We start from the raw sequence: 24324 nt of genomic DNA on the forward strand, positions 1-24324 counted from the left end.
TTAATTCTCTCCAAACTGAGCAAGATTCATCAAAATCCCAGTGAAAATCTCTTTTTTTTTTTTTTTGGTTGTTAAAACTGGCAGATTCTAAAATTCACATGAAAATTCAAAGGACCCAAAAAACTTTGGAAAAGGAATGAAGTTGAAGGACTTACACTTCAAGAGTAATAAAAAGCTGCAGTAACCAAGAAAGTATGACACTAGCATCATGACAGACAAAAAGATAAATGGAACTCAATAGGTCCATAAGTAGTCCCACATAATATAGTCAATTGATTTTTGACAAAGCTGCAAAAGGCAACTCAGAGGAAAAAGGATAGTCTTTTGAATTAAATAGTGCTGGAATAATTGGATATCCATATGAACTTTGATCCATACCTGTACCATCTATAAAAATGGACTCAAAATAATCACAGGCCAAAATGTAAAGCCTAAAACTATAAAAATTCTAGAAGAAAACACAGGGGAAGATCTTTGCGACTTTGGATTAGGTGAAGTTTTTTTTTTTTTTTTTGATATAACTGCAAATGACACAATCCATAATAGAAAAAGTTGATACATTGGACTTAACAAAAATTAGGAATTTCCAAAAGGTGCTCGTAAAAGAATGAAAAACCAAAACATGGACTGGGAGAATATGTTTGTGAATCACCTATCTCAAAAAGGGCTTATATTATCCTGAATATGTAAAAGAAATCTTAAAACTCAGTAAGAAACCTAACCAATTAGGGGCGCCTGGGTGGCTCAGTTCGTTAAGCGAGTGCCTTCAGCTCAGGTCATGATCCTGGAGTCCTGGGATCAAGTCCCGCATCAGACTCCCCGCTCGGCAGGGAGTCTGCTTCTCCCTCTGACCCTACCCCCTCTCATGCTCTCTCTGTCTCATTCTTTCTCTCTCAAGTAAATAAATAAAATTAAAAAAAAAAAAAAAAGAAACCTAACCAATTAAAGTAGCAAAAGATTCAAACAGATAACCTCACCAAAGTCGATATACAGATGGCAAATAAAAGCAAGAGAAGATGCTCAACATTATTAACATTAAGTATATGCAAATTAAAATCATAATGAGATACCATGACACACTATTAGAATGACTCAAACTAAGTATTAGTGAGGATGTGGAGTAACTGGAACTCTCATGTACTGTCACATGATACAACTGCTTTGGAAAACAGTTTGGCAGTTTCTAAAAATATGAAACATACACTGAACTATTCTGCTCCTATGAATTATCCCAGAGAAATGAAAGCATATGTTCATTTCATTCTACACAAATGTTTATAAAAACTTTATTTATAATAGCCCCAAATTAGAAACAACCCAAAGTTTCATCAACCAGCAAAAGGATAAAGTACGGTATAACCATACAATGGAGTACCTAACTCGGCAATTTTTAAAAAGAAATGAACTACTGATATAAATCAGAATCTCATTATGCTTAGTGAAAAGAGATAGACAAAAAAGAGTAAATACTGTACTGTATGATTCCGTTTATAAAACCTAGAAAATACAACCTAATCAATATTGACAGAAAGCAGATCAGTGGTTGCCTGGGGATTGGAGTAGCAGGAAGTGGGGTGGGATGGGAAGGAGAGATTACAGAGGGGGCATGAAGATATGTTCATTATCTTGGTTGAAGTAGATGGTTTCACTGGTATGTACACATATCAAAATTTATTGAGTTGTACACTTTAAATATGTCCCCTATATTGTATGTCGATTTTATCTAAGTCAGTTTTTACAACTTATTAAGACAACTCAATAAATAAATGAGGACAAGATTTGAACAGACACTTCATAAAAGAAAAGCAAATAAAAAGATGTTCTACAACATTAATTATCACAGAAATGCAAATTAAAACTACAACCATTACACACCCACTCAAATGGCTATGATTTTTAAAAACTGACAATACCGAGTGCTATCAAGGATGTGGAAAAATGGAAAAATGGGACTCTTACACATTCCATCAGTGGAAATACAAAATGGTTTGCATTTGTGAACTCCCAAAATGCCACTCTGGGAAACAGCTTGGTAGTTTCTTTTAAATTTAAACACACACTTATCATAGGATCCAGAAATTGCACTCCTAGGTATTTACCTAAGAGGAAAGACAACAGTATGTATACACAAAAATCTGTAAGGGAATATTTTCAGCATCACTCCAAACTGGAAGCATTCCAAATGTCCTTCAACTGGTGAGCAAATAAACAAACGGGCACACCCACACAATGGAATACTACTCAGCAGTACAAAAGAACAAAGTATGAACACAGGTAACATGAATGAATCTCAACTGAAGTGAAAAAAGCCAAATGCAAAAAGCTACATACTGTATGATTTACTTTACAGGACATTCACAAGATAGCAAAAGCACTGGGAAGAAACCAGATAACTGCTAGGGGTGGGGGAAGAAGGGGTTGGTATGAAGGGGCATCATTTTTGGGGTGATGGAAATGTTCTAGATCTTGACTGAGGTGTTTACACACTGCAAAATTCAGAAAAAATACACTGAAAAAAGGTTAATTTTGCTGTATGTAAATTATACCTCACTTAGATGTAGATTAATTGTAGATGAATGAAAGTACACATTTTAAAAAACGTGTGTGAAACACGCAGGTAAAGCAGGTCTGGTGCTGCAAGAATGAGCTTTAAATCCAACAAGGAAGACAAAGAAACGTCTCTATCTCTCTCTCTCTCCCCCAGAGCAGAGGACGCCAAATGTTGAGAGTTAGGATTCAGAACACTAGGCTTCAAATGCTAGCTCTCATCTTTTTCCTGAGTTGTGCTCCCTGGTGCCCCACCTAATCTTCTTTTTCGAATGGCAGCAGCTTTTAACCTTAGGCCATTTTCTCATCCGCTCTCATCCGGGTGTTTGGTGAACACCATGATAAAGAATTTAGTGCTTTCAAAGGTGACTTTCCTCCTTTTGAGTCACTTCTTTCCTCAAATGTCAAGATGTTCACGGCAAAGGGGTATATGAGGAATAGAAGACAGGGGATTCACGTGGCTGGAGGCAGCATGCCTTGAGTAGGCTGCAGAGCCAGGGGGCTGACTGGGGGCTCACACAGGCTCCCACGGCACTTTTTGCAGGCACAGGTGTGCAGGTCCTCAGCTTCTGGACAGGTTCCAATTTGAGTAATTATGTTCTCGTCCCCTAAGTAACCCCTACCGTTTCTGGTAGATACAGAATTCTTACTCACTTCCTGTACTAAACTGTGGTGTGGAGTTGCTGTGCAGCTGTTAAACAGCTGACATGTTCCTCTCCATATACAGTCTCTAATGCACTTTTGGATGAAAGGCGCTACATAAACATATTTTATTGTCATGTACTGGTTGCCTTTCCACTTAGTAGTAGGTTTTGTGAGCTTCTAACTATCAAATCCAGATCTGTGTTCCACAGTACATCAATGTTTAACTTTTTCTCCTTCCTGTCCCCCAACCCCCTCTAAACAACGAGGCTCTTACCACAAGGGTCCGTAGACAGAGAGTCCCTGCAGGAGCACGGGGGTCCAGAGCAGCTACAAGATCCCACACTTTAATTTTTCTAAAGATCAAAAAGGGGACAAAAATCTCAATTAAAAGCAAAATTAAGGGACCACAGAAGAACAGCAAAAAGTCATGGCAATAAATATGTACAGTGAATGTGATTTATATGATAAATGCAGCTCACAGGAATATATAAAAACTTTTTTGTTTTGGAGACTTGGTTCTTGCATTCATTCTTGGGTAGAGGTTATTGGTCTTAACAGGGGAAAATGTACAGGTTTAGCCTAAAAAATGAGAAATAGGTTAGCTTTAACCAAGCTAAAGATAGCGAATGGTAAAGTTACACCATACTTTGGGGCCAGGAAGAGATCTTATACATTAGACCTCTTAATGATATAAGAGGTCACTTAGACCGAAAAACCTGTAATTCTGAGGCATCTTCTTTCCGGTCAATTCTAAGAATGGCCCACGTAACATGTACCAGAGGACTGGAGCCCACTGAAGAACTATGTAGTTTATATAAGCAAATGCTCATATTTTGATTTAAATAAGAAAAGTTTAGCCCTTCTAAAAATCAAACATACGGTCATGTCTCCTCAAGGTAAATAACAGACAAAATCCAAGAAAGGTGGGAACAGATCAAAACCAGGGCAATCAGAAAATGTAACGTAGCTGGAATACATCCTCACACCCTGAACAATTTCCAAAGGGTAGAACAGTGATGGCTGACTCAAAGCAGAGGGAGTGGTCTATTCCTGCTGCGCGAGTTGTCTTCAACACTATGGCCAGCTCCAAATCTAAGATAATGTTGTAAGGTAGTTTCTGATATTTAAAAAGCTGTCAGTATGTGAACTACAGCCTTCCACCGCCCACGTCAAGCACCTGACAAGACGAAATGATAAAGAGGCCTTCATAAATGAATAATACACTTTTGTACGAGTTTACTATGTATTTAGCAGTGCTAGACATGGGATCCATTCACAACATGAATGGATTCTAAAACCACTGGAAATTAGACCAAAGAAAATAAAGATTACTAAACTTCTTGTCACCGAAATGCTAGGAGAAGTGAAGACAAGAGTGCTACACTTTTAGGAATTACTCAAAGAGATCCATATTCAAGAGCCTGCCACACTATGCCCCAAAGATACTGCCTCCAATATTTGTTTTATTAGTAAGTCATTATTTTACACACATATCCTGGTATACTGGGTTTTCCCAGTTCTTTGCTTTATAGGGTAAAACAGACAAGTATATAACCAAATAACTAAAATGTTAATGAAAGTCATGAGCAAATAAATGATCGGGAAGAATATTTTAAGAAAAGTAAACAAAGGACAGGTGAACACATAGACTAGACACAAAAAATATTGTATCAGATCCTTTCTGTGAAATCCATAATCTTTCAGAGTCAGGGAAATACTATATATTTAATCAACCTCAGTGAGGAGGGATCAAGATGTACATTTTTTTTTAAAACCCTGTTAGCAAACTCACCCATCGTAGGCCCCACTGACTATCCTCTTGTTATCGAATCGAATACAGCGCACCAGCTCCTCGTGACCTTCTAAGACTCGTAAACACGCACCACATTCTATGTCCCATAATCTGGAAAAGAAAATTGAGTCAAGTGAATTTTCATGTATTCTTTTCTAAGCTTGGCATGTTATAATAATATACTTTGTATGTCTTCAAAAAACCCACAAAAATAAAATCAATCAACATGCATACAAAAATGTGATTGATCTCCTTTCTGTTGTATAATTCAGGCAGACAAATGTTATGACTGAAGTTCATATGAAGTATATATTTTCAAAGCACAAGGCTTTATATAATCCTGTAACCAGGGTCTCCAAGGTATAAGAAGGATGAATTCAATGTACCCAGTTGCCTGTGAAGGAAATGACCACGCCAAGAAAACTAATGCTTCCTGAAATCACCAATAAGAATGAGATGCAGAGTGCCAGTGATATCCTGCCTCACAAAGCATGTGCACCTCTGTTACTAAGGACACTCTCTGTTTTCACCCACTGTCCAGGACAGTCTTTCTCTATAATGGAAACAAAAAGCAAGTTCTCAAAAACATTTATATACTAACATAAAAAACTGGGGGCGCCTGGCTGGCTCAGTCAGAAGAGCATGAGACTCTTGATCTCAGGGTTGTGAGTTTGTGAGCCCCATGATGGATACAGAAATTAAAAAAATAAAATCTTAAAACTGCATGCTTTCAGGGGCACCTGGGTGGCTCAGTCATTAAGCGTCTGCCTTCAGCTCAGGTCATGATCCCAGGGTCCTGGAATCGAGCCCCGCATCAGGCTCCCTGCTCTGTGGGAAGCCTACTTCTCCCTCTCCCACTCCCCGTGCTTGTGTTCCCTCTCTTGCTATATCTCTATCAAATAAATAAATAAAATCTTTAAAAAAAAACACACAAAAAACTGGATGCTTTCGGGCCAATCCAAATGAAATGACAATTTCCTTAGATATAACAATAGTTCTGTTGTTTTTTTAAATGGCCTTTTCACCCTCTTAGTACTTTTTGAAGGAAGGGAGAGGATTGACAGATCTCCCAAATTCTATTCATATCTCTGTCATTCATCTTTGTGAAGGGAAACACCAAGAAGTAATTCGATCTATGGATTCTTCAAAATTTCAAAGACTGGTAACTCCCTGGATAAATACATAATGCGAAGAAAACAAAAGTGCACAATTTCTAGTAGGGAAACAAATCTTTTTTCTTTTTTTCTTCTTCTTCTTTTTATTTTTAAGAACACTGGTGGAGAGAAAAGGCAGTTGGCTATTTATTAGCACTTTTCAACTGTACACAGGAGGAATTTAAAGAGGAGGGCCTTCAACCTCCATCTACTTATCACTCTTGTCCACTTCTTCATTCAAGCAGTACCTTTAAAACAGGTCTATCTGGTAATAAAACTATTACAGGAAGGAAACACATCAACAAAAGGCTTTGCTGTGCTTTCTTTCTGCTTGGGGCAAACTTTTTTTTTTTTTTGGCAAACTTTTGACCTATAAGAAGCTACAGAAAGGAAAAACATTTGGGGCGCCTGGCTGGCTCAGTTGGAGGAGCGTGTGACTTTTTTTTTTTTTTTTAAGAATTTTTATTTATTTATTTGACAGAGAGAGACACAGCGAGAGAGGGAACACAAGCAGGGGGAGTGGGAGAGGGAGAAGCAGACTTCCCGTGGAGCAGGGAGCCCGATGCGGGGCTCGATCCCAGGACCCTGGGATCATGACCTGAGCCAAAGGCAGATGCTTAACGACTGAGCCACCCAGGCACCCCAGGAGCGTGTGACTCTTGATCTTGGGGTTGTAAGTTGGAGCCCCATGTTGGGGGTAGAGATTACTTAAAAATAAAAATCTTAAAAAAAAAAAAAGAAAAAGAAAAGAAAAACATTTTATTATAAATATAATACACTCGAAGGTAACACACCCAGACTTCTGTGCGCTAACAATGAATGGCAGGGTAGCAGTGATCCCTTCTGGGTGAGAGCACCTGCTGCTCACCTGATAGTGTTGTCAGATGAGCCACTCACGACCAGCCTGTCTCTGTACTGCAAACAGGCAATGCCGCGTTTGTGTCCATTTAAGGTCCTTACAAATTCACAAGTACTTGTGTTCCATACCTGAAAAGGAAATAGTATTTGGCAGTTGATCTGGTGTTTTTACTAGTAAGATCTATGGCATTTGGAGTCTTGGGCAAGCAGAAAATAGCACTGAGCCAACAGGGGGAAGTCAACTTCTCAAACCACACCAAAAAGAGAGAGGGGGAAAAAAGGGACAAGTTTAATTCACAATAACAAAGGGCTATTTTATTGCTGGCTGCTATCACATGAGAATTCCTCGAATTGATTTACTCTTATGTGGTTAGTCTGGTTTGCAGACAAATTTTCTTGAAGGTAAATTTACCCCTGCCCTTCTCACACTCACCATTATTTACAGGAATAAGATACCTAAGATTTTCACACGGCTTATCTCACTCGTTGCCTTTTTACACATAGACTAGTATCTGAATTAAATATTAAATTACTCTACACTGACGTTTAAATATGAAATTTCCTTTGATCAGATTTTCACATGAACTCCCTTACTCTATGTTGGGGACTTACTGAAAAATGCCTCATTACCTTTATAGTCCTATCTCCAGATGCAGAAACAATGTACTTGTCATCAAAGTCTACAACATTGACAGCAGCTCGATGTCCAACTAGCACCCTCCGGAGGGTGATGTCAGTTGGGGAGGCCATATCCCATACAGCAATGGAACGGTCTTTGGAGCACGTCACCATCATGCCATTATTGAAACGCAAGTGCAGAACTGCTTCACAATGGTGAATCAACGTGTTTAGCATTTCACCTGTATTTGCATCCCACACCCTGGAACAAACAACATTAAAAAGGTTATCTGAGGTTTTGAGGGTGCTCCTGGCTATGATCCTATTTGACCACCACATTCCCCATCCATCCCGCCCCATTTTCATAATTAGTATTACACTCTACTCTCTAGCAGCTTTGAGGCTGAGGTGAGGTGAAGAGTTCTGATGGACCATGGGGAAGTGATAGAGAGAGGGCCGGAGAAGGAAGGGATAGGATGCTGCCAATGTGAAACCCTTAAGACACACTACTTGAAATCTGGGTGAGTTATGGGGAGTAGGAATGAAGATGCAACCACCATCACCTACTAACTAGGCCCAGACTTCAAGATTATTATAAAACTTCTGACATTCAATCTGATATCTTTAATGAGATACATTTTAAAGTAGGAATCTGATCAGTAACAGTAGCATTAGTGTCCCACGAGTAGCCCTCAGGAAGCAGAACTGACACAGGCCAAGAAGCTTCTGTAACAAACTGACTTAGTACTATGGATTTGAGCCTAATAACTCTGGATCTTCGATTTCACCATACCGGCCAGGTGCAAGATGAACTATACTCTAAGTCTGAGGCCCTATTTCTGTGCTTTGAACAGGGGGTAGAGATCAAGAACAGCCATCCCATTGTAAATGGGGACTTAAAATAGCAGGGTGTGGGACGTTTGGATAGCTTGAGAATTTTGTGTGATGATATATTTAACTTTGATTACTCTATTTTTGTATATTTACTTTGATTTTCAAAACACATTTTATTTCCTTTTCCAATTTAACCCCATCTTTTAGAAAATCATTTTGTCCCTTATCCTATAAATGATGTTAATCTCTACAATGTTTTAGCTTCCTGGAGGCACTCCACAGCATCAATAAATGTTAGATGTCGATAACTGTAAGAACTGAGTATGCTATTCCTTTAAGTCAAAAGATAAGAAACAGGAACAGCCTTTTCTATTCACAGAGGATAATTTCAAATGGTAAACATTTAACTTCGGAGAATCTAACAATGCAGTTAACTGCCTTTTTTTGTATTTTTTTTTAAAGTTACTTTTGATGCATTATGTATGTTTGCTAAATCCTTTAGCTTAAGGCAAAACTCCTAAGAGAGGTTTCCAGCAGTGCTGCTGGTACCCAGAACTCAAGCTACACTGGACTCCAGCAGCATAATGGCTGTGTCATCAAATCACGAACGCCTCTGGAAACTGAAGGCCCCTCCCTGAGTAAAGCTTGCAATTAAAAACTGCAGGGACAGCAGGGGAGGGCCTGGCAAAGAGACAGCATTGCTCACCTGTACACATTTTAAAGGAGATAATGCATGTCTATACCGCAGTTATAACCACCTGAAAGGAGGCTTTATTCCATTCACATCATTCCTCTGTGAGCTGGTTTTTGTAAAGAATGCAAGGTTTATCAAGTTTCTATAATGGATGATTCCCTCAAATTAAAGTAGAATACGTAGTTTCTTCAGTGTGCAAAAATGTAAACTTGCCTTAATCATTCCTAAATCAAGGTTTCTAGGTGGACACAATGATGTGGAGAGCTGATGGTTTATTCTTCTTTAGTTATGAAGTTTCGGAACTGTGTTCATGCAGTTATATACAAAATTACTATCTATGACTCAGAACAGAGCAGATCTGATTTTCCAGATTTCGAAAGATCATTTGAAATTTTCTACCTGACCGTGGAATCCGATGATCCAGTTATGATCACCCTCTCATCATACTGGAGACACAGGACAGAACCCGTGTGGCCTGTGAGAATTCGCTTGCATTCCAACGTGCTTTTATCCCAGATCTAGGATGGCAAACAAGATCCTTTTGATCAATGTGATAACGGGGTGCTGCTGAGACTTGTTGGCTCTATTATGTGTTTGATTCTCCAAAAGAATCAAAGCCCAGAGCAATGTGGAATGCATTCTTTTCTACAGATATAGCTAAGCACTATATATTATGCGGCTCCAATACTAATGCAGACTTTATCCTTTTCATTAAGGAACAGGGGTAGCCCTATAATTATGTGAGGCCCAAAGGAGCAACAGCACATTCAGTGTACTTTAAACAGAGTTTAACCCTAGGACTATCCATCTGTACATGCTTCTGGCGGGAAGCAGGTAACTGTCCTTTAAGGAAATGATTCTGGCTTTGGGACTGGAAACAACCTTAAAACTCTCATTTACTTTCTGGAAATAATGCTTAGAGATCATGTTTGGACTGCCTTATTAATGTGGACACCCTTGTTCTTTCAGCTACCTTCCCATAACTAAACAGACCTCACCTTGATTGTGTTGTCTCGAAGGCCGCTTACTATCTTTTGATCATCATACTGTAAACAGTAAACTCCTTTGCTTGTTTCACTTCGACAGTGGATTCTCTGTAAACTATGTCTTCCACATCTCCAATTAGATTCTATTGTCTGAGGAGAAGGAACGGTAAAGAGGAAGTAATTAGGAAAGGACCAGAACTAAATTCTTATCTTTCATGGCAACCAATGACAAATGCTCAATGCTTCACTCTATTCAATACATAGACCTTAAGGCAAACTAAAAATGTTTTTAAAAAGCCACTGTTTAAAATTGTGTAACATTTTCCCATTTGCAAAGTTATTAAAGATTTATTTTCTAGAGCTCTCCTGCATAACTCAATTAAATGATAAACTGGTGGAAAGAGGGCAACAGAGGGCAAGCTATGAACTACAGAAGGTTATGTGCTCAGTGCTCCTCATACATATGTGGTAGCCATTTCTAGTAGTGAACTTCCAGGAAGGCTCAATTCAGAAGATATCTGAATATCACATTATAAGTACAACTTCAACAGTCTCACTGCTATTGCATGGAGATATCATCTTCTCTCTCTCATTTACCTACCAGTAAACAATCTTTAAAAGCTTTAAAATTTTTTGCCTGGCAATTCACTGTATTTTACCTACCTATTTACTTAAAAGAAATTTATTTTTAACCCACATTAATAAACCTTAATGGGTTTGCTGTAACAATGCTGTAACTGAGACTTGTTGGCTCTATTATGTGTTTGATTCTGATGATTGCTGATGAATGCTGATGATTCTCTAGTATTTGGCAAATACTCAAATATACATAGATTCTTACCTCAATGTCTTGTATAATTTTAGGATAAAGTGCTCTATAGAAAGAGTTGGGAGGAGCATTCCCATCAGGAGGTTTGTTTTTGAATAAATACTGTCCCCTAAAAAACAACAAATATTTCCCAATAAAAATCACAGTACTATACATTTACAGGGAGCTTCATAGTACTTCACAGTGTTTTCACAGTTACCATTCCATATAGTATCTGTAACTAGCCTGGAAAGGTATGAAGCTAAGCCTGATTTCAGGAGTCCCACGTCAACAAATCACTTTCTGGGTTCTAAGGAACTAGGTCAACACTGATTGTCAACACGATGATTTGCAATATAGCCATCAGAGTATAATGTTATAAGGTCAACAAACAGAATACGTATAATCAGAATTTATCAACTGGTCTTTCAAACCTCTATAACACATAGATTCATTGGTTTTATCTTTTGAAAATTTTGTTGGTGATGGTAACTACTATCTCTGAACTGAGCACATGCCCCACAGTTTGTTTTTTTTTTTTTCCCACTGAGTAAAGCTGTGCCAGCGTCAGCGGAGCCTAGCATTGTGGGCAGTGAGAATGCCTCTGTCATGGAGATCGTTTTTTCTAGACTTCCCTTACATGGGGTAAGGTATGGTGGCAGCTCAGGCACCCAGGCTGCTCGTGATCGGTATAGCTATGCTGTAAAAGGAGCAATTCAGTTCATTTCGACAGAAGACAAAGGGAACACAGGAGTGTCCAGCGGCGGGTACAGAAGAAGACAAAGACACCTAAGAGCACTGTGCTATCAGGTCTAAAGTGTGACACTCTTTCACAGGTGTGTCCCTGGCTGTGCACATACATACATGCATTTATTGCCTCTCCTTGATTCCAGTGGGCAACATTTGTTAGTATCTCCTTCCTTATGACAGCACATCTCTGGAATACTCATATCCCAAGCTAGATCTTTGCTACAAAAAAAAAATCAGTAAATGGCAATCACTTCCTGCTGGGTAAAAAATTTAATTCCTCATCCTGAAGTTAAGAACCCACCAAACACGGTGTGGAAGCTAGTAAACCCCACTATGGGTGTACTAACTGCTGTTCTCACTGGCACTGTGCCTTGCAAAGTGGAGATAGGCAGAAATGCCTCTGAGTGTAATCCTGGCACCAGAGAAATCATGTTTTCTCTGGGCCAGTCATCCACTCCTCCCTCTATAGCTCCATTACAATATAATTAATTGTTCAGTGTCTCCAGGAGTGCTTCTCCCCTGCCCTCTTCCTATTATACACCTTCAAAATTAGTTGAGGAAATTTCCTATCAGGAAGGTAACTGGCTTTCACTTCTGTGTTAATACAGGAAGGGAAATCTACAATGGAGAAGCTAAAATAATAGTTTTTAAAAGGGGGCTAATCGGAGCAAGAAACATGATACACCAACATAAAGGGCAAACAAGACACATTTTGAAATAATTCTAGGTTACAAGTACACTTCCCTGAACAATCTTATTCTATAAACACACTGCAAGCAAACAAGAGATTTGGGATGAAGAAATTTTAAGTCTGGTTAATAATTATAACTTCATAATTTCAATTCCAACATCCTTTCATGAGGTGAGAATCACTTACATTTATTTTGCAGATAAAGAAATCAAATGTCAGGGAGATTATTAGGTAATCTGTTCAAGGTCACATAGCCAGCGAGAGACTGGAATTTGAATCTAGGTCTGACTTTAGAGCCTACACTCTTAACTACTTTACTGTCTCCAGGGGCCACCATCCTTCATAGATTCCTGTCCCCCTTTTAATCTCTGGCAATTGAATACAGGCATCCCAGGATTTTCTTCATACATAACGAAACTATCTCTACATCCCAAGAAAAAACTCTGATCTCATTTTTTTACCTCAATGTATTTTTCATGCCTTGTTAGAGTATCTAAATTTCTTTCAAGTTAAAGGTGCTACAAAAAAAAGGTGGCAAGGTGTGGAAAACTGGTTTTTCAGTCTAGATCTGTGTTGTAAGTCAAAACCTTTTATGATGGAAGCTCTCCGACAACAGGGACCACTTCTATGTGAAATGCCTAGTACCTTTGAGAATGTGAATACATGATAAATGCTAAATATTAAATTTAGAATGTTACCATAAAATGTGATCTGCTGATTAAGAAAATGGACTTCCCCAAGTGATCTTTTATTATACTTTTAAGAGTTACCATTACTGAGCAGAGAGAGCACATTCAATGTTATTCAAGACAGAAAATGACAGAGTTCATGTCATGAACTGTCAAATTCATCTAGATATAAAATACAACAGTGGAGTAGAAGTTAAACCCAAAGCTTCATTAGACAACTAGATTTACTTATTTATTTTTGGTTGGAGGAAATGGAAAAAACTTTCAAAGCCAGCATTTGGGGCAAGGTATAACAGAAAGACTTTATTGACACAGTAGGCTTAGTAAAACAATCTGAAAGAAGATGAGAACGTGATCATAGATTAAATTTTTTAAAAAGTGGGGGAGGACACTAACACAAGAAGAAAGGCAACATTTAAAAATAGAAGCAGCCAGAGAAAGTCAAGGGGATATTAGAGGAGGTCTTCATGGGGTGGACAAATACTTGTAATTTCACGGGGCTCTATCAAGCTAAGATGACAAATGTGGCCAAAGACAAAGAGGAATATGGTCCGAACTCCGAAGGATACTCAAAAGAACAGGAATGGGTTCCTGTGGTTGAATAGATAGCAGAAAGAGTGATAATTAATACTGGATCCTAGATTATTTCTCAGCCATCCCTTCACATACCCCTTTAAAAGGCCAAAAGGCCATCTTTTCAATCATCTTGTTTGTTTTCTTTCTTTGTAACTAACATAACAGATCTTGCTATTTACTGCCACCCCCAAGCAAAACTGTGGAGCCTACGCTTATCTTTGGCATTTTCACATGCATCTGCCTTCAAAAAAAGAAATCAGTAAACTCCCAATGTCTGATAAAGGTTTACTGTTATTTACAGTCCAAATAGGAGCAAAGTGTATTTTAACAGGGAAGAAAACCTTTATCACTATGGGAGTGAATAATCTCTGTGATAGAGATTTCAGGCCAGGAGTTCCAATTTGGAGGAGAGTCTCTTTTCTTTTCTTTTTTTCCCATGAGGGGTAGTGGAATATTCCTAGCTATCCTAAAATTTTCCCATGTCATCAACTGCTCTATATCTAAGGCTGGTCCTGACATGCTTAGCAAAATGATGGACTTTGAATCCCATACAACTATATACTTTTTTGCTTTTTTATACCTTTAAAAGAGTTTATTTCCAAAGTATGAAGTAAGTTATGAAAAGGCTTCACAGATTTTTCTATATAGTGAAGTGAGAATAAGAAAAACATATTTGGGAAGAGTAACACTATGCTTTCATTTATTCATTTTTATATAGCCAAAGGATTGCCTGATATTTGCTTCCTTTAACTGAATGAGAGAAATTTTAAAGTCTTCCTAATAGCCACAATGACAAAAATTTCTTAAAGCCTTTGGTATAATACTTAGAGGTCATTATGTTTATTATATATTAATGAATTTCAAAGATGCAATAACAACAAAAAAGAAGCCAACTATATTTTAAGGAAAATTGCTAAGAAAAGCTGATCCTCTTTTCTTAACTGTTTTGTATCTCTTTATGGTCCAAGATAAATAATTGATAAAATTAATTGCCTAGGATATCCCTGAGCACACATATGCCTACTGGTGCATATCTATCAGCTAAAATACTTAATATGTCACCTTTATTTTACTTATGAAATATTCACACCTGACTTTCCTAGTGACATTTTAGAGACATCCTCTGAAAGTACATATAGAAGCCATCTTCCACAAGTTTGAATGAAACGGTACCTTTATGTTAAAAGAACAACAAAACTGGTTAAGTCTCTTAGGCTGCTAACTATATAATGCCTTTAGGAATTTGGGATTAAGCAGTACAATCTTGAGAAAATATGGGGCTTATGAAGAAAACAGTGATATAAACTAGGATCCCACATTTCACTCTTTCTGATGGCTAGAGTTCTTATTCTAGTTGAGTGTAAAAATAATTTTGATTACAAAGGTGAGAAAACACCACAGGCATGGATTAAAGACAAGAAATCTTCTGAAGGAGAAAATACTTATTTGTTCAGGATCGTTTCAGGCATCTGATGGCTTCTGTGTGATTTAAAGTCATCTGTCTTACAAACTGCCTATCAAACCTTTGTCAGGACACTAGTTTCTGCCCAGAGAACAGGATGCTCTAAACAGAAGTCAGTTTTTAATAATTTTTGCAAAGCAGTATTAACACATTATGTCATTTATCAGCGATTGTTCAGAAGAAAAACAGCTAAGTACATGTACAAACTATTTCACATTTTGTGCTATAAACCAGCTGAATCATTATATTAAATGATAAGCAGTCTCACTGGTTCCCAGTGTTATTCCAATGATTCTGAATGGTCAGGTCCTGAAGCTCATCTATAATAGCAAGAAAGTTAAAAGGCTCACCACCCTCTTCGTTCTGCCAGGCCTCTCCACAGAGAATCTGTCCTGACCATTCTCTCAATGAGCTTCTTCCATAACATGCCATCAGATGTCACTCGGTACCATTCCTTACATACAAGTTCAGCAGCACATAGTGATTTGGCATCCAGGTATGACAGAATGTTCTCAGCAATGTGATCCAAACCCCGAGCTGTTGGGGCGGGGGGTGGAGGCCAAGAAGAAGAATATAGGTGGTGAATGATTTTTCACAAAAGGTCCTTGAAAACAGAACAGCATTTATTCTGCTCTGAAGGCACATCATTGTCCCTAGTGTGGTCCGGTTTCTTTTTCAAACAGAAACTTGGGTAAAATGAGTGTCAATAATTTTTCCATAAGGTTACAGAAATGAACAGTATTTTCCATCTTCCTTTAGATAAGGAAGTTAAAGCTAACAACCAGCAAACCCCCCAAGACATTAAAAATAAAAAGGATTCCAGAAAACAATTCACATCTATCTATATGGATTTCAGCACTAGGGGATGTTCTATGGATGGCATCTCAAAGTCTGTGATTCAGACCCCCCCAAATCTCTATATTAGGTCCATTTCTCATTCTGTTTCTATTACTGCTGCAGTTCCAAAGCTGTTCAGTAAAAGAAATATCCTTTAAATGTACTGGAGGAGAGGCACTAAGTCAGAATGTGCTGGGTTATAGAATTTTGGGCATGCAGAAAGGAAAGAAGAAGGAAATACAGATTGGTATAGGAATAATATCCTGAGAGGAAAGACAGAGAGGTATGTTTAAGTTCAAGAATAAGTTTAATTTCAGATGTTTAAAAAAACTATATTTGACAGTAGTTGCTGCTATAAAACCTAAATGACAGTTGACCAAAAAAACAAAAAACAAAACAAAACTCCAGACCAATAAATAACTTGGTTAGCACTTCAGAGACCATCTTGTAGGATGTATAGAGGAAAACAGTGAAAGTAGATCTTGGGCTGCCTAAACTGGATGCCCTTCCCAATTAATTGGGTGGATACCACCCAAATCTGTACTGAGGCCTCAGAGGACTAGATCCTATAAAATAGGATGATCATACTAATAAAGCTTTTGGCTGCTGTTCTAATTCACAAGTGAGACAAACACATTCAAAGTTATTTCTCTTTCAGGTTACGTATCAGAGGTTTGCTAAAGACTTAAATAGTGCAGAAGGATTCCTTCATACTCCGACTCCCTGAGGCACAAACTTAACAAATAGGAAAGAGAATACCACATTTCATTTTGTGCCTTTCCCTTGAATCACACAAAGACACACTTGGATGCCATTAGCAACAATCCAAATGTGCTTAAACATTATTCTAATTATAAAGTTGTATGGATAGCAGTCACATTTTTCAGCAGATTTGGAAAAGAAAGCATTAAATGGATTTTGTTTGGCTGGCATCACATGTTCATATTTAAGCATAAGCAGATGGAGGCATCCATCACCTAATTCTTATTAAAGGAAAATGACTATAAGCCAATTAAAGATATAATAACTAGTTCTTCATGCAAAAAACAGTGATGGTACAATTCCTGCATGTTTAAATTGAAACTTTCTACACCATCAGAAGTTTCCAAAATCCATTCCTGTGTTTTTAATGGCTATCATCAAATTGTTCCTGATCTTTCACTGTCCCTACAGTAAGTCTTTGGAAGTAATTTCACCTAACACTCCAAACAAACCCATTACATTAATGGATTATAGGCATTTTTGGACGTAGTTTGGTTTACTAAATGTAGCCAGACGGTGTAGGTTTATAAGTTAAAATGGCCATAAAACATTAGACTGATGCTTTAGTATCTTATAAAGTGGTCAGCAGATACACACCAGGGATCAGGATTAGGCAAAGGATACACAGGTCTAATCAACTCCTGTTCAATTCTTAGTGGTGGTATATGCTTGAGATAGTAGCATGTCTCAGAAACTGGGGAGAGCACAGTAATGAGGTACACACAGATTGTTCACACAATGAAAACTGTTTGCCTATGGCTAAAACAAAATCCAATGAGTGAAGAAGGGGCAGAAGTCTATTCAACAAAAAATAGGGGCGCCTGGGTGGCTCAGTCGGTTAAGCATCTGCCTTTGGCTCAGGTCATGGTCCCAGGGTCCTGGGATTGAGCCCCGCATCAGGCTCCCTGCTCAGCGGGAAGCCTGCTTCTCCCTCTCCCACTCCCCCTACTTGTGTTCCCTCTCTCACTGTGTCTCTCTCTGTCAATAAATAAAATCTTAAAAAAAAAAAATAGGTAAAAATTTAGCTTTAAAATGGTTATTTCTAAGCTATAAATAGGTATTTCTTTTGTTTTAAAGGGTGATTTAAATTCTAATTTTGGAAAAACAAATTTAAAAAAGATAATTGGCAAAGATTAAGCAAAGTAGTAATACACAGTTTTGCAGAGGGTTGGTATATTTTTTCATAGAGGACAGTTTGGCACAAGTATTAAAAACCTTGAAACTGTTCATAATTCTTTAATATAGGAATCCCACTTCTGTTATTTTTTCCTAGGGTACCCAAAAGATCAGTGAGTAAGAATGTCCACCACAGCAAAGTTTATAGTAAGAAAAATACTTTAAACTACCTAAATGTTCAAAAAAGGGGTTAAATAATATGAGCTTTGGCCATCAGAAAGAATATATAATACTATAAATAATTATGTTTTAAAAGAACACTTAGGAAAATACATTAAGAGAACATAGTAAAAAAAATGCTACAAACACTTATGATCCCAGCTTTAGAAGGAAATATATACAACTAGAAAAAATAGTAAGGCCAAAATACTAATAGCACATTAGCAGCTATCTCTGAATGGTGGGGTTCTGGGAAATTTCATTTTTATATTTTAAACTGTTTTGAATTCCCTAAATTTCCTATAACTTCTATAATCAGGAAATTGAAAAAAAAAACCAAGATATGATATTTTATAGATTCACTCATCTTTTGTACTCTATTTTCTCCTTTTTTTGAGAAACAGAATGCTAGCAAGCCAGTGTTGGGGAGGGACAGGGGGAGAGAGAGAGAGAACTGAGCCCAAGGCAGGGCTTGATCTCTGGACCCTGAGATCATGACCTGAGCCGAAATCAAGAATCGGACGCTTAACCTGACTGAGCCACCCAGGCACCCCTGCACTGTATTTCCTTCTAAAATAAACTTTTAACAAAGAGGACAACCTTATGTTTTCTTGAGATAGCATTTGCCCCAAATACTGATGTCTACAACAGTGTCCTAGGATCACCATTGAGCATTCGGTAAAACCACATCCTCCTGCCCCGACCCACAAAAGTATTTTAAGTGTGTGTGCACATGTGTGTATTTATTTTTATTTATTTTATTATGTTATGTTAGTCACCATACAATACATCATTAGTTTTGATGTAGTGATCCACGCTTCATTGTTTCCGTACAACACCCAGTGCTCCATGCAGTATGTGCCCTCCTTAATACCCATCTCCAGGCTAACCCATTCTGCGCATGTGTGTATTTAAACATATATATAGTTTACGAAAGCTATTTGGTTACTGAGAACAGTGAGACTGCAAAGCCAGGAGTTTACATATTTAATGTCATAAGACTCCTGAGATATTTTTCTTTCTAAAATACTCAATTAAAAATGTTTCCTATTCAGTCCTATAATTTAAATATTCTGTTGATAAATTCCCATAGAAATCTAAATCCAGGGCGCCTGGGTGGCTCAGTCGGTTAAGCGACTGCCTTCAGCTCAGGTCATGATCCTGGCGTCCTGGGATCAAGTCCCGCATTGGGCTCCCTGCTCGGCGGGGAGTCTGCTTCTCCCTCTTACCCTCCCCCCTCTCATGCGCTCTCTCTCAAATAAATTCTTAAAAAAAAAGAAATCAAATCCAAGTATATAAGTTAGCATATCTTAAAAACTCACACACATTATTGAGTAACACTTCAGAACATATTTTATTTGCATCTCTGAATGGGTTAAGAACAGGATGACTAGAAGGGCATGAGATATGGAGAAGACAGGGGCAAGAGGAGTCTCTATTTCCAGAGTGTGACTTGGGGTATTTATACCTCAAGAAGGTACGATTAAAGGACTCAGTTTATAAAAATCAAGCCAATAAAGACTTTCAACAAGAGAGAGGAGGATCCAGTTCCATTACCATTGTAACATGTTTTCCAGGCAAATTAATGGCCCACAAATACCCGTAGACATACCTGGCAGAGCAGTTATGAAATCCCTCTGCAACATAGGTTTAAGATACGAGTTTATGTGCCCATGTTGGTAATGACACATTTGGGATATAAGATGTTCCACAAATTCCACTTGATCGGACTCTGACCACTGCTCAAAATACTTGACACACAGTTCCTTTTCCTTCTCATAGCTTGCTGAGAGTTTTCGTTGCTTGGGCACAATCATACTGGAAGTGCCATTGGCAAGTTTTGTCTGTAGAAGGAGTGGATTAAAAGAAACAAAAAACAGTAAGTATCGAAAATGAGGGAAATAAATACTTTTCTGATCTGGCATGCTATGTTACGTCTATATGTTGGAGCTCACTCTGTTACTTATTAGTAATTGGATATTTGTGAACAGCAATTACATGGAAAGCCATACAAAGACCACAGTAAATTGGTAAATCAGGACTAATGCTGGACAACTAGGCATCCCCATTCCTAAAAGTTCACAGGAAGATATTCTTTGGCGATCTATACATGAAAACTGAAAGCTGAAAGCATGTTAAGTTATTATTACTGGCAAGTGAAAAAGCTAATTTGCTTTTTCTTGTATACACCAGTTACTGGACATTTATACAATTACTTGCTCACTACTTATTTTTTAATATAAGAAACCTTCCACGCAAAGAAAGGCTGATGAATAATTTGAGACTCTAGTACCTTTGGAGATAAAGCTTTACTGTAACATTTATATGCTCAATCTACCCTTTTCCTTCTAAAAAAGAAATCAAAATTACATGCCATAAAATCTTTTTATTAATTAGTTCATTCAGTAAATATCAATTAAACACCTACAATGTGTCAAACACTGTCCTAGGTGCCAGGAATACAACACTGGACAAAAGTAACAGTCTCTATCATCAGGCACTTCTACTGTAGTGTGTACAGCAAGATCAAACCATTAAACAAATAGATGGAAAATATAATGTGGATAGTGCTATTAAGAAAAATAAGGAGACAGAAAAAATGTACGGCCCAAGATTCTTGGCTCCTGGTATACACATATCTTCTCTCAGCTGTTCAAACAAACACATAGGTACTGCTTTGATTTAATTAATGTGCCAAATCAGCTGACCTTAAGATAGGGAGATTACTGTGATGAGCCCTTTAAAAGCAGAGAGTTTGCTCCAATTGGTTGCTGGAGAAGAAGGGGGACCCACATGGAAAAGGATGTGGTCAGACTCTGGGAGCTGCCAGAGCTGCCAGATGACAGCCAGTAAGGAAATGGGGACCTCAATCCTACAAAGGCAAGGAACTAAATTCTGGCAACAAGGATCTGAGAAGAGGATTTTCCCTCAGAGCCTCCAGATGTGAACCCAGCCTGGTCAGCATCTTCATTTCAGCCTTGTGATACTAGGAGCAGAGGACCCCCAGCCACGCCGTGCCAGAATTCTGACCTAGAAAACTGTGAGCTGATGAATGGGTGCTATTTTAACCTGGTAATTTGTTATGTAGCAATTAAAAAAACACCAAAAAAACTAATATAATTATTTAAGTCTGAGGGGTCAGAGATAGTTTCTCTAAAGAGATGACATTTAAACTGAGACATGAATGAAATGAGGGAACTAGACATTTTGTTACATGGGGGGAAGAAAGATCTAGGGCAAGGGGAATTTGAGGGCAAAGGTCCTGGGTGGCAGTCTGTCTGGCATTTTCAAGGAACATGCAAGAGGCCCAGGGTGGTTTGAAACAAGTGAACAAGGAGAAGTAAAGCTGGAGTAGTCCAAGCCAGATCATCCAGCTCATTTAGGTGGTGGTAGCTAATCTCCAATGATGGCTTGAAACAATTCCATCCCTCCCTGAACATGAATGCCGTTCCTCCCATGAAAAGGTAGAGTTTATCTTAGCTTTTGAATCTGGGCATTGGCTAACAGAATGTGGAGAAAGTGACATTCTAGGACTCCTGAGCCCAGGCAGCTTCTGCTTACTTCTTCTAAGAGCCCTGAGCCACCATGTAAGAGATTCAGGCTACCCTGCTGGAGAGGGAAGTTGGGAAGATGCGAAGCTATGCAGAGGGAGGGGTCACATGGAGAATCACCTAGAAGCCTGAGAGTAACATGATCTGACACCTTCTAAAAGGATCACTACTGTGTGGAGAACAGACTGTAGGGGACATGAATGGAAATAAGGAGACTAATTAAGAGACTACTTCACAGTAGTCCATGGAAGAGAACAGTCTTTTGGACTTGAGTGGTTACTATAGCGGTGATAAGAAATAATTGGGACTCAATATATATTCTGAAGGCAGAGCAAACTGAATTTGCTGACAGATTGGATATGGGGTATGAGGAAAAAAAAGAAGAAGACAAGGATCATATGCAAGTTTGAAGGTGGGGACACTAGGAAAAGATCCAGAAATCAACTGAAACTTTTTTTTTTTAAAGATTTTATTTATTTATTTGAGAGAGAATGAGAGATAGAGAGCATGAGAGGGAAGAGGGTCAGAGGGAGAAGCAGACTCCCCGCCGAGCAGGGAGCCCGATGCGGGACTCGATTCCGGGACTCCAGGATCATGACCCGAGCCGAAGGCAGTCGCTTAACCAACTGAGCCACCCAGGCGCCCAATCAACTGAAACTTTTGCTGCTCTGAAGAAAGTTGGCTTTCTTTAGAGGATATCACAAAGTGGGACAACTGGGTACTTTTCAAAGTAATTTGATAGACCTTCGGTATATCTGCCTGAGGCAATCCCAATTTGGCAGGGAGGCCAATGTTACTATGGAGCTCATACCTGCCTGGACATATTGAATGTGACATATAACTATCAAATATGGATAATCAACTTCTGCTATTTAGGGCATAGGCTGGCTTAATTTCTAAATGTTAAATCCTGCATATAGGCTTCTTTACAAATGATTCCTGATACACGTCTGAAAGTATATTTTCATGAATGGCACTGGCCATTCTGCTTACACAGAAAAAACTGACACCTGTAAAAAGCAAGCCCTGGTGTATGGAGTTGGAAGTTTTCTAGCATAAATGCCACTGTTGTCTATGATACAGACTAAAAATGATTAATAAGAACCTTGTTGGACACAGGCCTTGGGGGGCTTCAGAGCTGCCTTTTGTGTAGGTTATTTATTTGCATTTCAGAAAAGGAAAACTTGTGAAATATGAAGTAAGATTTAGTGAGCTAATGAGTGGGGGTAGGTGTACAAGCTTCACCAGATGCCACTTCTCATCTCAACAACCCAAACCTCCCACTTCCATCATCTTTTATAAATTTGTCCTTTTGTCTTTTAAAAGGTAGAGATGGACCGGAGTTGGATGCTACCCAGGGTACTGTTTTCCAGAAATGCCAGTAACAGAGAACAATAATCAGCATGGTAATGAAATGATTCTATTTATAACCTTCAACAAACCAGATGTTTCTATAATCACAGGGAGTCATGCTTTGATCAGTAGTTATCAGACTAGTAACAGAAAAAAATGCCTAAGGATTTTACAAGTTTGATTATCCCACTGCAGGAGCTAAAGTTCAGTCAGGACTTTACTTTATATATATATATATATATATATATATATATATATATATATATATATATATATATATTTTTTTTTAAGATTTTATTTGAGAGAAAACGAGAGTGAGAGAGATCACAGAGGGAGAGGGAGAGGGAGAAGCAAAGCAGGCTCCCCACTGAGCAGGGAGCCCAATGCAGGACTCAATCCTAGGACCCTGAGATCATGACCCAAGCTGAAGATTGGTGCCCAACCAACTGAGCCACCCAGGCTCCCCAGGATTTTCTTATATTTCCAATGATCAAATCATAAATGGGACTAAAACGTTTGGCTATTAGAAATGAAGTATAAACTGAGAGTTCATGAATTTACCAACTGTCTAGGCTACTCCAGCTGGTACTGCATTTTAGTTACTACGCCAAAACAGAGTATTTCTCTGTGAGGTAGAAAGACACACACCTCAGATCCATCATCACTTTGAATGAGTTACTTACTCTTACCACTACACCACACTGTATTAAGAGCTTTGGTCCTACAATACAAAGACCTGGTTTCAAATTCTAGCTCCTCAATTTACTAGCTGTGTGTCATGGCATAAACAACTTGATTTTTTTTTTCCCTGAGTCTCCGTTTCCCTCATCTGCCAAATTACAGGATATATTCCATTGGGTTTTTGTGAGGATCAAATAAAATAATCTAAGAAAACCATGCTTAGCTCACCACTTGCCACACAGTAAAATGCTCTATAAATCAACACTCTTAATGAACTTCTGACACTTCTGGAGTTGGACTTTCCCTCTCCTTTTGAAAATACATCCTTCTTTCTCACTGTGTAATACATATTTTTCCGTTTTAATTTTCATTGCAGTATAATACACATAAAATGCATAATCTCAAGTGTATAGCTTCATAAATTTTCAGAATATAACTAGCACCTAGAACACGAAACAGAGTACCATGAGCCTTATGAGCCCTGCCTTGAGCTCCTTTTATTGGGTCACTAGCCCCACCAAGGGTAAGCACTTCACTTACTTCATTTTTGTAAAAAATGTACTTTTTAAAACTGTTTGCCTATACAGTTTACAGTAGCATTAAAAAAAATGTAATACTTGGGAATAAACTTAACAACATATGTGTTGGGCGCCTGGGTGGCTCAGTCGGTTAAGCGACTGCCTTCAGCTCAGGTCATGATC

The 24324-nt window shown here is 38.3% G+C and overlaps 1 protein-coding gene across 6 annotated transcripts in view; it reads right to left on the reverse strand.

The window, feature by feature from the left end:
• Window positions 1–24324, reverse strand: part of BTRC (beta-transducin repeat containing E3 ubiquitin protein ligase) — a 170877-nt gene that overhangs the window by 10416 nt on the left and 136137 nt on the right. For 4 of the 6 annotated variants that reach the window (XR_015767072.1, XR_015767071.1, XR_015767070.1 and 1 more), the window contains exons 5-14: window positions 19651–19882; window positions 15455–15641; window positions 11801–11905; window positions 10970–11066; window positions 10141–10278; window positions 9542–9660; window positions 7627–7876; window positions 7007–7125; window positions 4985–5095; window positions 3467–3545 (exon numbers count right to left, since the gene is read on the reverse strand). Coding sequence is in view for 3 of the 6 variants with exons in the window: in XM_028098733.2 (XP_027954534.1) it covers window positions 3467–3545; window positions 4985–5095; window positions 7007–7125; window positions 7627–7876; window positions 9542–9660; window positions 10141–10278; window positions 10970–11066; window positions 11801–11905; window positions 15455–15641; window positions 19651–19882 (1437 nt within the window). In the remaining 3 variants the exon portion in view is untranslated. The remainder of the gene's footprint in view (window positions 1–3466; window positions 3546–4984; window positions 5096–7006; window positions 7126–7626; window positions 7877–9541; window positions 9661–10140; window positions 10279–10969; window positions 11067–11800; window positions 11906–15454; window positions 15642–19650; window positions 19883–24324) is intronic. The other 2 variants (XM_028098736.2, XM_028098734.2) reach the window with 1 other exon arrangement.

This window comes from Eumetopias jubatus, unplaced genomic scaffold (assembly GCF_037043125.1).
Source record: "Eumetopias jubatus isolate StellerSeaLion01/CBP00866 unplaced genomic scaffold, mEumJub1_p1.0 scaffold_17, whole genome shotgun sequence".
NCBI lineage: Eukaryota > Metazoa > Chordata > Mammalia > Carnivora > Otariidae > Eumetopias > Eumetopias jubatus.